Source organism: Herpailurus yagouaroundi, unplaced genomic scaffold (genome assembly GCF_014898765.1).
Source record: "Herpailurus yagouaroundi ecotype Mexico unplaced genomic scaffold, PumYag 162, whole genome shotgun sequence".
Lineage (NCBI taxonomy): Eukaryota > Metazoa > Chordata > Mammalia > Carnivora > Felidae > Herpailurus > Herpailurus yagouaroundi.
The window spans coordinates 72,170,544-72,185,095 of NW_024412403.1; the positions used below are offsets into that span (position 1 = coordinate 72,170,544).

At 37.8% G+C, this 14,552-nt stretch overlaps 1 protein-coding gene across 3 annotated transcripts in view; it reads right to left on the reverse strand.

Annotated features, from left to right (window-relative positions):
• The window catches only part of FYTTD1 (forty-two-three domain containing 1), a 31,381-nt gene extending 18,605 nt beyond the window's left edge, over nucleotides 1-12,776 (reverse strand). Inside the window, exons 1-2 of one of the 3 annotated variants that reach the window (XM_040484814.1) lie at nucleotides 12,532-12,776; nucleotides 7,142-7,270 (exon numbers count right to left, since the gene is read on the reverse strand). In XM_040484814.1, the coding sequence (XP_040340748.1) occupies nucleotides 7,142-7,270; nucleotides 12,532-12,637 (235 nt within the window). In that variant the 5' untranslated portion in view covers nucleotides 12,638-12,776. Of the gene's footprint in view, nucleotides 1-7,141; nucleotides 7,271-9,002; nucleotides 9,061-11,499; nucleotides 11,622-12,531 lie in introns of those variants that run through there. The other 2 variants (XM_040484816.1, XM_040484815.1) reach the window with 2 other exon arrangements.
• Between the last annotated feature and the right edge of the window lie 1,776 nt (nucleotides 12,777-14,552).

Consider the following 14,552-nt stretch of genomic DNA (forward strand, 5'->3'; position numbering starts at 1 on the left):
AAAAAAAAAAATCCCCTCTAGAATGACTATTTATTCATATTCCCAGGAACATAAGGGTGCCACTTTTTCCCTATCATTGATAACACTTAATATTCTTTTTAATCTTTATCACTTAGTATTTGAAAAAAAAAATCGTGTCTTATTTGGTAGTTTACTAGTGAGAATGGACCTTTTCTATGTGTTTTTGGCTATCACTATTCTTCCATTCATGAACTGTCATGCTCCTAAGTCAGTTTTCTGGGGTCAAGTTCTAATATCCTTTGATGCTTTGCAAGAAGAATTACGTTAAATTTATAATTAATTTTTCAATAATTAACATGTTTACAATATTCATGAATGTAGTATGTCTTTCCACTTCTTTTGTGACTAAACTGGCTCAGTAAAGCTTTAATCTTTTCCTCACATAAGTCTTGTATATTTCTTATTAAGGTTATTACTAGGTATTTTTACTTTTTTTTTGGTCAATCACAAAAAAGATCCCTTTTCTAATAATAATTTTCATACTGTCATTCTTGGGGTGACAGAATGCTATTGAGTTTTAATTAATAACTTTTAATCAGTCATCCCACTGAACTTACTTTTTAGTTCTACAGGCTTTCAAATTATTTCTGGGGATTACTAAGCAACAACCATTATTATCTACAAATGATACTGTCTTCTTTTTTCCAATAATTATACCTCAAATTCTTCTATTTCTTAATGCAATAGCCAGAAATTTCAGAGACCCATGCTAAGTGACAACTGTGATACTGGGCATTTTTATTTTAACTCTGATTTGGGGGGAAGTGTCTTCAGAATTGTATCCTGTATAATACTACACATCTACAATATAGTAACAGGTCTTCTAACAGAAAAGTTTCATGTCCAAACTAAAAGCTAAAATAGTTTTCTTTACTAAAGGATTTCTTAGGACTAACATGTGTGATGAATCTCTAAGTTGGGTATAACAGTGTATGTATTCCCAAACGTATCTAATTCCAGAATGCTTTTGTGTGGTGTACCTATTTTGAGAACAGAGTTCAACAAGACAATTGGGAAAGCTTGTTATAATGGTTGAAGCATTTACCAATTTATTACCCCCATTTCACTCTTTACTGCCTTACTTCTGTTATAGGAACATTTCTCTTACCAACTGGCATAATGTTAAGCTTTGTAAGTAGAGGGCACTGGACCGTCTTTAAAGAAAGAATTTTTATTTTTACTTCCAGATTCCAGTGTATACCTAAAGACTCATTCTGTTGCACGGAACATCCAGTGGTACTCATTTATCCCTCCCCTGTAAGCTGAGACTACAGTGAAGCAAGAGAAGAACCAAAGGCACAAAATCTAAGTGTGAGCGATGCCTTAAATTTTGGGTTCTAGGAATCTATCTAGATCTACTCCTAGGCCCAACTCATCCTCCACTGAATTTAAGTCGCATCACACTCACAGATGGCTTCCTAGTGATTTCCACCAGCATGGCAACTCAGTGTGACAGGCAGTTCTTCCAGATTTGTTCCTTTTTTGGGTTCTCTGCCTCAACCCCAAAGTGCAGATGCTACTACTTTTATAATGAGGAAAAAACACAACTTTAAAAATTTTGAAATAAAATTGTTTTGTTTTGTTTTTAGTTTTATTTAAGTAATCTCTACACCCAACGTGGAGCTCGAATTCACAACCCCGAGACCAGGAGCTGCATGCTCTTCTGACTGAGCCAGCCAGACACCCCCTGAAAATCAAATTACTGTTGTTATATGTATTATTTCCTTCTAGAATTGCAACCAAATAAAGATTAAGCATATTGACGAAACTTGTCTAATTAAATCTACAACTACTATTTTTATTTGTATTAAATAATGAAACAGATACCGTTAACTCTGCTAATGCATTGGGCCGAGTACTTTAAACGAGAACTTGATGAGATTGACGCTAACATCTTAATTTTGCAGGTGAGTGAAGTGAGGTGAAGAACAGTGACTACCCAGATGTCACAGAAAATGGCACAGTTACTGCTCTAAGTGCCAGTTTGCATGGCTCCAAAACTGAACATTTTCCAAACTGCAAAAACTAAAGAATAAAAAGCAAAATATAATCTAGGACACATTTCCAAAGAGAAGAAAAGCAACTATTACCAAAAAAGTGGGCTCTTAGCTAGGCATTATAAAATGGACAAAATTTGAATAGGAAGATAGAAAGTTAAAAGTACAAAGACATGGATAACCACAGCATACAGAGATACAGTTTAGAATAAGGATAAGAGGGGCACCTGGGTGGCTCAGTTGGTTAAACATCGGACTCTTGGTTTCAGCTCAGGTGATGATCTCATGGTTCCTGGGTTTGAGCCCTGCTGTCTAAATAAATAAATAAACCCTAAAAAATTTTAGAATAAGAATAAGAAGTAAATGGATGTGGTGGGCTCAAATCAGAATGCTTCACATGGAGATAAAGAATATACTTGACAAGGAATGAGAAGTCACAGAATTCATGACCGGGTTACATTAGTCTAGAAGCAGTATCTTTTTTTTTTTTTTTTTAACCCATATGGTCTTTTTTCTTTTTTATTTATTTTTTAATTTACATCCAAGTTAGTTAGCATATAGGGCAACAATGATTTTAGGAGTAGATTCCTTAATGCCCCTTACCCATTTAGCCCACCCCCTCTCCCACAACCCCCCCCCTTTTTTTTTAATGTTTGTTTATTTTTGAGAGAGAGAGAGCACGAGCAACAGAGGGGCAGAGAGAGGGGAGACACAGAATCTGAATCAGGCTCCAGGCTCTGAGCTGTCAGCACAGAGCCCGATGTGGGGCTCAAACCCACAAACCATGAGATCATGACCCAAGCTGAAGTCAAGATGCTTAATTGACTGACCCACCCCAAAATTATCTTAAACTGAATGGAAGAGGGAAGAAGGAAGGCAGTGAGACCATTCCATCTGACCATTCAGATGCTACTGTAGTACTCAAACAAGACATGATAAAGGATTGGGAGTGGAACAAAGAAATTTGAAAGTATTCCAAAAGAATGAATGAATTAGCAGAGCAAAAAGAAAGATTAAAGAGAGGAGGAATCCATTTTTATACCAAAGTTTTAAGCTTCGATGAGAAAGATGCATGAGAAAAGTCTCTTTAACAAGAATAAAACTGATTAAAAGGAGAAAAGTACAAGATAGAATTCTATTCCTGGGTGCTTTCTATTTCTGAGTGCTATAGTCACTGTTCCCATACTCATTATCCTTTCCACTTTTATTTCTATGAGTGGCTTCTCCTCTACCATCTAGCAAACTTTATCATCCATTAACCCCTCCCTCTCTTTATACCTTTGAACAAACTTCACCAGCTGTACCTCAACTTTAGCAACGGTTCTATTTTTCACCTTTTCATTGTTGTGTTTCATAAAGTTAAGAAAGACCTATACATACAGCCCCAATTCTCTCCTTACCTTCTGTAAGTGACTTGTATTCTAAAAGGCATTATAAAGAGGTACTAAAGGCCTCATCTAATACAATAAGTCTTTTCTTACTTTTTTTTTTTCTTTTTTTAAACAAGCTCTACACCCAACATGGGGCTTGACCTTATGACCCCAAGATCGAGAGTTGCATGCTCTATGAACTGAGCCAGCCAGGTGCCCCACCTTTTCTTAGTTCTCATCCATTCCAGCCCTTCTAAAAGTTCTCCTGTCTTCCCAGAGTACCTTCATTCTCAGTATTGCAACTACTACCTCTATGAAGGTCCCTTCACATTTTCAGCTGTACTAGAGCAGTTGTTTAACCCTAGTCATGTATCAGAATCATGTATGGAGCTTAAAAAAAAATCCCCGGGCCCTCCTTCTGCAGATTCTGCTTCAGTAGAAATGGAGTGCAACCAGAGCATTGTTCTAGTTTATAATGCTCCACAGGTGTGACCAAGGTTGAGAACAATTAAAACTAGAGACAGGAATTTTCATCTTTGAATCCTCTGCTCAATCCCTTCACGAATTTCTTTCACACACTTACTGACTTGCCTCAGTAATTTCTGGAGTCTGATTTGAGAGGTTATAAAAATCTTACACAAAGATTTGAGGGTTTTTTTGGGAAATGTCGAATCAGAGTGAATGCATTACTGGCTCCTTTCCAAAGCAGTATACAAATATTTTCCTGTCTACCTCTAAAAGAAACAGCATTCTCAAATTTTTTGTCTCAGGACCTCTTTATACCCTTAATTATTGAGAGCTCTAGAATTTTTGTTTCTGTGGGCTTATGTTTATGGATAGTATCACACTTTAGAAATGAAAACTAAGTATTTAAAAACTTTGTTATTTCATTAAAACAACAATAAACCTAATGCAGGGCAAATAACATTTTTAATGAAAAATAACAATCATTTTCTAAAAAAAAAAACCACAAAAATATTTAAAAGGAAGGGTAGCATTGTTTTATATTTTTGCAAATCTCTTTGGTGTCTGCCTTAATAGAAGATAGCTAGATTTTCATATCTGCTACCACATTCAATTTAATTATCACACATCATGTAGACTCTGGAAAACTCCACTATATATTCATGCGAATAAGAGTGAAAATACAATTAATGTCTCAGTATCATTATAAAAATAGTTTTGACCTTATGGATGCCTTGAGTCTTGGAGATTCCCCAGGATCCCTGGACAATACTTTGAGAACTGTCACTATATGGTATTGCCCCCCTGAAGAATATTTAGGTTATTTATACAAATATTTAATGAGTGACTATATTTTGGGCAAAGATTTAGGAAGATTTTATTCACTTATTTGTTCAACCATCAAAAATGATTTATTGAGAGGGGCACCTCACTGGCTCAGTGGTATAGCATGTGACTCTTGATCTAGGGTTCTAAGTTTGAGCCCCACAGTTGGCTGCAGAGATTACTTCAAAAAATAAAATATTAAAAAATAATAAGTAAAAATTATTTGAGGGGTGCCTGAATGGCTCAGTTGGTTAAGCGTCTCAATTTCAGCTCAGGTCATTATCTTGTGGTTCATGGGTTCGAGCCCCGCGTCGGGCTCTGTGCTGAAAGCTCAGAGCCTGGAACCTGCTTCAGATTCTGTGTCTCCCTCTCTCTCTCTCTCTCTGCCCCTCCCCCATTCACATTGTCCCTCTCTCTCTCTCAAAAACAACTAAAACATTAAAAAAATTTTTAAAAAATACAAAGTTACCTGGTATTTTAAAAAATAAAAATAGGGGTGCCTGGGTGGCGCAGTCGGTTGAGCGCCCGACTTCAGCCAAGTCACGATCTCGCGGTCCGTGAGTTCGAGCCCCGCGTCAGGCTCTGGGCTGATGGCTCGGAGCCTGGAGCCTGTTTCTGATTCTGTGTCTCCCTCTCTCTCTGCCCCTCCCCCGTTCATGCTCTGTCTCTCTCTGTCCCCAAAATAAATAAACGTTGAAAAAAAAAATTTAAATAAAAAAATAAAATAAAAATAAAAATAATTTGAGAGCCTGCCAAGGGCTCTCTGTCTTAAGTGTTCTCTTACCTCAAGCTAACATCCTCAGTGACATTACAATGTGGAAATCTAAACTTCTAACCAATCAGAATTTGAGACAAACTCCTATCTCTCTGCACATTCAGTGACAGCAACAGCTGTTCTATTTTAGGATCTGTCACATGTAATTGGAGAACAAGCACAAGTTCAATCTTATAAGATCATAAGCTACCCCTAGATATCATTTATCTTAAGGCCCGGATCATAACCCCCATAAAAGGAAAGCTTTTCTGATCCTTCATGGACTAGATCCTATTTCACCTTATCCATTAAACCACCACTGATTTTCTTAGCACAATATCTGTCTGAAGTCCTATAGTACTGTTGGAATTTCTCTTATGACATTTCTCAACTCCATGTTTCCTATCTTATCCTTGAAGTAAAAGATCGCATCTTTAAATATCCTGAGAATCTGGTCAGTTCAAGAAATTTATCACATATTTAACATATGGCTAGTGTAAACAAATGTACTTCTGGCTTCTATGATTTGCTTTGAAGTTATTTTAAAGCAAATCATATATAATATGGTGTGCTGAATATTTGCTACAACTAGATTATGTCACAAAATTTACTTGTTTATATTTAAAAATTTAGATTTTTAAATCTTTTAAAAATTTAATTCTCTAATTAAAAAATTAGAGAGGAATAAAATTTTTTGTAGGGTCTAACCTCAGTTACAAACATATTTTGAGGGTATGATGGCATATTAACTGTTAGATATAGAACTAAATACAATCATGTTAAACCCACTGATAATGATTTTTTATGTTTTTTTAACACACAGGATAAAACTCAACTTGGAGCTAGTTTATGAAACATTTTTTACATGTGTAAAAAAAAGATCTGGAGTTTTTTTTTTTTTTAATTTGAACAAAAGTTTATTCTAAAACACTGATATAACTGCAAAAAATAAATTAGTCATATACAGTTAGTAGGGTTCAGTTATTGCCTTAAATTCATTTTGGAACAAGATGGTTATAAATAAATAAGCTTCCAAAGTGTCAAAATTAGCTATATACGTAGAGTTCCAAGATCATTAGGTCATATCTAAGGCACTCTATTCCGAGTGTTACCTCTGGAGGATTTAACAAATCCTAAAAGTCCTAGATGATAATGCAAACACTCTGGAAATATTTTCCATGTAGAACAGAAGTCTCCACACACTTAAAAAGTTCTCATATAGAAAAGGGAGTTTGTTTCCTGTAACTCCATAGAGTTAATAGGTAGGCATGATTCAATTCAAATTAAAAGAACTTTGTAGTAAATAGAGCTATCTCCAATAATGGAGTTGTCTTTTGAGGTGGTATGCTTTCACTGAAGATGTGGATGCTGGAGTTATGTAACTATTCACCAGATAAACTATTAAAGAAACACCTGAGGAGGGCCTCATGATATGTAAGATCCTTTACAATACTGTAGCCCTAAATATAATTTATACTATTTATACATTGGGGTTACTTTAAAAATCCCATAATACTGTTAAGAAACAGGGTTATCTCCTACTTAAGGCAACTTAACATGTTTACGAGATTTCAATATTAAACAAAAATCTGAAAGTAATCACAAAGGGTACTAACATATTTCCTCCATGTTTTAAGTATGTATTAAAAATAATATACTATGAACCCACAAATAACAGATCTTTATTGAAGCTTACTTGTAAAACTTACCAGAATTCTGTTGGATTCCCCATCGTACTCTCATCCTGAATTGTCGGGCACTACTTTGCTGGAGTCTTCTATTTAGTCTTGGAAAATTCTGCTTTTTTCCCTCCTTTCGATTCAATTTGATGATATCATCTGTGATATAGGAAATGTAATTATTTTCATTTTAACTTAATGACTGAGTCTCATTTTCTTTTTTTTTTTTAAGTTTATTTATTTTTGAGAGAGAGAGACACAGAGTGTGAGCCGGGGAGGGGCAGAGAGAGACGGAGACACAGAATCCGAAACGGGCTCCAGGCTCCAAGCTGTCAGCACAGAGCCTGAGGTGGGGTTCGAACCCACGAACCGCGAGATCATAACCCAAGCCAAAGTCGGATGCCCAACTGACTGAGCCACCCAGGCATCCCACTCAGTCTCAATTTCTAGTTGATAGATTTCCCAACTTCTTTGCTACTTTGAAAGCACTTTCCTAAGAGGATAATAGTAAGAAAAAAAAAAAAAATCAGCCAATATACTTGGAATACTAAAGAAAGGTTTGGTAGGAAAAGTTCAAATCAATCCCCAAAGCAGATATACCAATTAATAAAGATGTCCATTATCCCTAGTATTTATCTGACACATAAATAAGCAAAAATCTGTTTACAAAAATTACTCTTATTTACTTTCCACAATCACAGAAGTCTCCAGTTTTTAAGCTTTTTAAAAAAATGTTTATTTGAGAGAGAGAGAGAGCACAAGCAGGGGAGGGGCAAAGAGGGAGGCAGAGAGAGAATCCCAAGTAGGCTCCATGCTGTCAGCACAGAGCCCAACGCAGGGCTCAAACCCACAAATGATGAGATCGTGACTCAGCCAAAATCAAGAGTTAGATGCTTAACCAACTGAGCCACCCAGATTCCCCCAAGTCTCTGGTTTTTAAAGATGACCATCTTGGGGCACCTAGTGGTTCACTCAGTTAAGTATCTGACTTCTGCTCAGGTCATGATCTCACGGCTTGTGGGTTCAAGCCCCTCGTGGAGTCTGTGCTAACAGCTCAAACAGAGCCTGGAACCTGTTTTGGATTCTGTGTCTCCCTCTTTCTCTCTCTGCCCCTCCTGGACTCACATTCTGCCTCTCTCTCAAAAATAAATAAACATTAAAACAAAATTTTAAAATTAATGGAAACAGACAAGTAAACAGCAAATATGAAATCAAAAAACTACATGATTAAGGTATAGCACAAAAAGAAAGTACTATGGGTTCTCCACTCTTCTAGCAAAATAATTCAGGGTTATCTTGTTTTTCTTTCTACCTGATCCTTCAAAGCCTCGCTTTCAAACTCTCCTACCAAAGTAATTCACAAACATAACATTGCTCTAAAACCACAGCACAACAATGTGAATGAAGGTCAGGAAACTATACTCTAGATTTCTATTTACAAATGTTAAAACAAAGTTACTAGAAGCCAAAAATACTCAAATACCCAAATAACTAAATTAAATAAATATTAATAAATATTTAACGAATATTAATAAAATCTTATTTCTCTCAATTTTTCAGGGTGCCTGGCTGGCTCAGTTAGAAGAGCATGTGACTCTTGATCTCATGGTCATAAGTTCAAGCCCCGTGTCAGGTGTAATTTTTAATAAAAAATTAAAAAATATCCAAATACTTTCTCCACAGTCCCAGCTCCAATATTACGTTTGATAATTGATAAAGCAAATAGACCTGGTCAACAACTTCATAAAATTTCACAAAACTAACTAACTTCTATTATTTTTTCCAAGCTGCTCTAAACACAAATCTAACAACTATATGAATATAGTCTTTTCTAAAGTAAAAGAAACAATTATATATTATAGGGATCCTTTCTTATATATTACTACATTACCTAACCCAGCAGTAATCTTTAAAACTTCATCACAAATATTCATTAAAATAATTTGAATCTCCCCAAAGTAGTTTATCTTCTTGAGATCAGTCCTTCAATATACATAAATTCATCCAAGTTAAAGACACTCAAAAACACTTATTTTAAAATAAAAAGGCTTCATGAAATCAGATACATGAACATGTTATATTCTCAAGAGACAGGGAATATTTTTGAACACTTTCAAAACACTACTTTCCTTTAACAAGTGCTACTTATTCTTCACCAGAAGTCTGAAATCTCAGAGCCATGAAAGTACACACAAAAACTGAATTTGCTGGGAACCATTAAAAAAAAGAGGCAGAGTATAATTTTGACTAACAAGGTTATTTTTGAAATACGGCATTTTAGAGTATAAACATAACTAAAAATTAAAAGTAGCAGGGGCACCTGACTGGCTTAGTCAGTAAAGCATGCAACTCTTGATCTCACAGTCATGAGCCATAAATTGGGCATGGAGCCTACTTAAAATAAAAAAAGATAAAAAATAAAAAAAGATTTAAAAGCAGCAAAGCATACAAATATAAAATTGTTTTATATTTAAATGCTTTATTATCTAAATCCTCAAGTTAAATGATCTATTATGGATTCTTCCAATTTAAAAGAAGAAAATCGCTTTTTCCTACTCAGGTAGACAGAGTATGTATTAAAACAAAAATTCATTACAATGAGCTACTTTTATGAAAAAGTTTCTTCCATGAATATATATATATGTGTATGTATGTATACATATGTTGTCCATGTATATATATAATATACATGTATGTATATAACATATAATGTATGTTTATATATATAATATGTATATATATTATATATATATGGTAATAATAGGGGCATATACATGGGCCATACACAGTAATAACATATATATACATGACAATAGGAGGATATATATGGTAATAATAAGAGTACCTAACATTGCACATGTATTCATTTAATTCTCACAAGAATTCTATGAAGTATTATAATACCTATTTTAAAATTAAGAAACTGAGCCAGAGTGAGGCCACCTATTGGTAACCTTGGTAGATATATATAAATATTCATATAATTCATACAGTCACCATTTAAAACAAACAAAAATCGTATTCTAAACCTCTACAGACCTGATAAAATGGAATATTCACAAAGCATGACTGTCTAAAATAGGTATTTTATTTCTCTCAATTTCTCAGGGTGCCTGGCTGGCTCAGAAGAGCATGCAACTCTTGATCTCAGGGTCATAAGTTCAACCCCATGTCAGGTGTAGAGACTACTAAAAAAATACACTTAAAAAAGCAGGTATAGGGGCACCTGGGTGGCGCAGTCGGTTAAGCGTCCGACTTCAGCCAGGTCACCATCTCGCGGTCCGTGAGTTCGAGCCCCGCGTCGGGCTCTGGGCTGATGGCTCAGAGCCTGGAGCCTGTTTCCGATTCTGTGTCTCCCTCTCTCTCTGCCCCTCCCCCGTTCATGCTCTGTCTCTCTCTGTCCCCAAAATAAATAAACGTTGAAAAAAAAAATTAAAAAAAAAAAAGCAGGTATCATCTCTTCCTCCCATTTCTGTAAACTTCTCAACTTAAAAAAAAAAAAAAAAGGAAAAAATGCTATATATTCTTGGGAGAGAAAAGAAACCAAGGTCTATTTTAGCTATCCACAGCACTTCATTTCTACCTCAAAGAAAATTATCCCTGTTTTCTTCACTTGAACATCCTAACGACCAAACAAAATGCGTTAAAAAAAGAACCTAGAAACTTGAGAAATGAATTGGTTATGAAAATACATGTTTAACATTTCCTGCAACATCTACAGGGTTTTTGTTTTTGTTTTTTTTACTAGCATGATTTGGGACAAGTTATTTTCCTATGGCTCAGGTTTTGTAAAATGGGAATAACAACGGTGGCTTATATCGTGTTTATATGTAAATATAGTGCTTACTGTGTACCAGGTACTGTTCTAAGCAGTTTACATATGCCTATTAAATCATTTAACATAGCAACCCTCTGAGGGAGATAAGCACGGTCATTATCATCATCTTTTTACAGATGAAACACCGGGAAACAAGTTCCCTGTGACCACATGGGCTAGTAAGTGGCAGAGGATCTGAATTGAGACAGTGTGGTTCTGGATTCAATGCTCTTTACTATTAGGAGCACATACCTCAGAGTTACTAGGAGGCTAAACTGAGTTAACACACATAAAATGTTTCGTTCAGTGCCTGCAAGGTAGTAAGCGCTCAATACTACTTGTTATTATATTCTTCTTGGCCTTAGCTGAAAAGGTTTCTCATTTCTTTAGAGCTCATTACTATAAACAAGACAAGACTTGAGGCCAAACCTATTATTTCTGATGATTTACTTAATTCACATATTGGATTCTGACGTGCACTAATCACAGAAATCCAAGAGGTCTTGAGTTTTGACAAAAACAAACAAACAAACAAAAACTGTGCAGATGAACCACAGCAAAAGAAAAATACCTTCCTTGGGAAAGTTACACCTCTGCATCCGCCTCTCAGGTACTTTTCAAACACTTATCCGAAAACCTGCAAGCCACCGAAAGCACTGGCAGAACTAACTCTATCTAATAACCATAACTTGAATTTTGACAAAAAGAGAATAATTTTCAGGCCAGCTAATCCAGAGACTAATGCCTCACCTGTGTTAGGTCTGAATTTTCAACTGAATCCCCAACCCTCCTCCTTTTTCCATAATCCTCACCAAACCACCCCACTCATGGGCTGGACCCCATTGCTTCTCCCAGCTTCCCGTTAATCCGTGTCAGTCTCCGTCAGTTTTTGCTTTTTTCCTAATTAGCAAACTTTAAGCCTGATTAAGGAGCGCTCCTTTCTAGGCACCTCCTAGTAAAACACCATCTGAGGAAGCCCCTGTCTGACGGTATTTTCTGAAAAACGCTCTCGGGTCCGCGCCCCCGATGTGGCCCCGAGGTCTGGCGCCCGTCAGAAATGGCCAACTCCCGGGGGCGTCTCTGCGTTTCTCGCACCGCGCCAGGCGTAGGCCTGGCCACACAAAACGCCCAACAAGCCCTCCTCCGGAACCAGCGACTCTAACCGAACGCAGACCCAGCCGGGCTCTCAAAGGGCTTTCTTCAGGAGGGACGGCTTGGTCGGACCTTTCCCCTCGCTCGCCTGATAACGCCCACAGCGAACACGCTCGAGGGGAAACCCGAGGAGTTTTCCTCACAAAGAGCCGGGGTCGCCCAAGAGTGGTAGCGCCCCTCGACCCTCCACCTCCCGGCCCGCAGCGCCATCCGCCCCCACTGTCCCTGCACAGACACGGCCCCGCCGAGGGGACGCCCGGGTCCCTCCGGCCCGACCGCGGCAGCGGCTGGCGGTCCCCTTATCCATACCACGGGCCCTCACTTGGTTCCGCCCACCCGCAAAAAAACTCGACCGACAACTGCGGCCAACGGCCCCTTCCCCCACAAACCGCGCTACTTGGTTCCACCCACACCCTCCCCCCACTCCAACTCGGTCCAACTCGCTCCTTACCCAAAGACATATCAATTTTGTCAAGGTTTTCATTGCTGCGGGCTTTCGCCGCCGCCGGCGGCGGGGTCGCCGTGGCTCCCACTAACCGGGTACCAAACCGGTTCATGGTTGGGGACGTCGCGCTGGAACAGTCAGCGGAGAAGGCCAGAAACTGAGGCCTGCCACCTCCCACTCACGCACGCAGACTAGCTGCACCGAGGGAACGCGCACGCGTGCTGGCCGCGCCTTCGCTCTCCCACCCGCGGCTGCGGGAGGGGGGCGGGTTGCGGGGGGGAGAGGCTACAGAGACGAGAGGCCGGCGAGAGCGGCTACACGCGGGGACATGATCCTAGCGGCCCTTGATGGACCGGAGGAAACATTGCACCCCTGCTCTGGGCGCTTGCAAGGGCCGCTGTTTTCGCTATTTCCCTTTCCGCCCAAATTGGAGAATACTGGACCCTCAGCGCGTCAGAGTCGCATGCCTTAAATGAGATTGTGTTCCTCCACTCCTTCCTGCTACAGAAAGGCTCCCTAAGCTTTGGTACACACGAACCTTTCACACCCCACTGCAATGCAGCCTCAGAGGCAGGGTAGACCCCATCCAGCTTAGATTGCAGAACTGCGACCCAGCTCCCCTCTCCCAGGCCAGCTCCTCCACCTGCAACATGCGGAGTCGCCTCGTCTGCACGCAGAAGAAAAGATGCAGTGACAATTCTTGCGTCACCTTACCAATAAAAGCAAATGCTAACGTTTCCCGTATCTGTACCACTTCTCAACCGGCACTGTTAAAACATTTTGCACGGTACTAGCTACCTTAATAACACTTCATCTTCCCTTGGGAGAGGGGTAAGTACCTCTGCTTGTTTGGCTGCATTTTTCTCTAATTCATTTGTGTTGGGAATTGATGGGATTCGTTTTTCTTTCCAATCATCCTTGTAGGAAAACTTCATAATATTTTATGAATTTCTACATAATAACTTTTTTTCCTATTTACAAAACATGATATTTTCTCTCTTCTTACCTCTTTCTCCTCCAAAGCAACTGTGCTTGTATGGAAGCATTTAGGTTATATTACCCTCATAACAGCTTAAAACTATCTAAGATATTTGCATCTAAGGAAAAAAAAAAAAAGGACAGGTATTCCTCCATTTAGAAATCTCCTTCACTTTTCTCCTGTCTACTTCCTAAAATTTTATTTGCATAGAAATAAACCCGTGACGTAAAGCATCTCAAAACCACAGTACCCTGCACTTAATTTTTCCCCCCATGACAAAAATATAACCATATAAGAAGAGTGAATCAACCCAGGACACATCTATAAAGCAGTACAAGAAACTTTAATGGTAAAAGAAGGTTTGCACTAAAAACTGAAGAACAATATTTGTCATGTCAAGGAGAGTAGTATATATGCTCTTAGCACAATGTGCTTGATTTTGTTACTATTCCACCCAGCAGCTACCACCCCTCTCCTGACTGCTAAGAACTAGGGAAAATGGGTTATAGAGATAAAAGTATGAGGGAGACCTAGATTTTATTGAGTGGTACCTTTTTCATTCACTTCATTCACTGTGTGAGCTTGGGAGACTGTCTGGGTCTCATACTCATCTGCAAAACAAGAATTAGTTATACTAAATACATACATTATACTTAATTATTTTTGGATTTCTTAGGGTTCTAAAATCTAAGCATGAAAACATTTTTCTCCACACTATCATTCTTCCCCTAGAAATAACTTCTATAATCTCTGGTTATTTGTGAGAGTAAACTACAGGGAAGAACATTAGGTTTTTAATTTTATGAAGGAAACAATGTATTTAGAGTTTGGATGCATTCTGTACTTCAGGTATTAATAGGACAGATAATAAAAATCCCAAATGTATAAAATCCTACCCACCACCAATATATATATTATATATATATAATATATAGTCATATACATAATATATATAATGTATATAATATATATTTTTATGTACATAATATATAATGTATATAATATATTGTTATATACATAATATATAATACATATTGTTATATACATA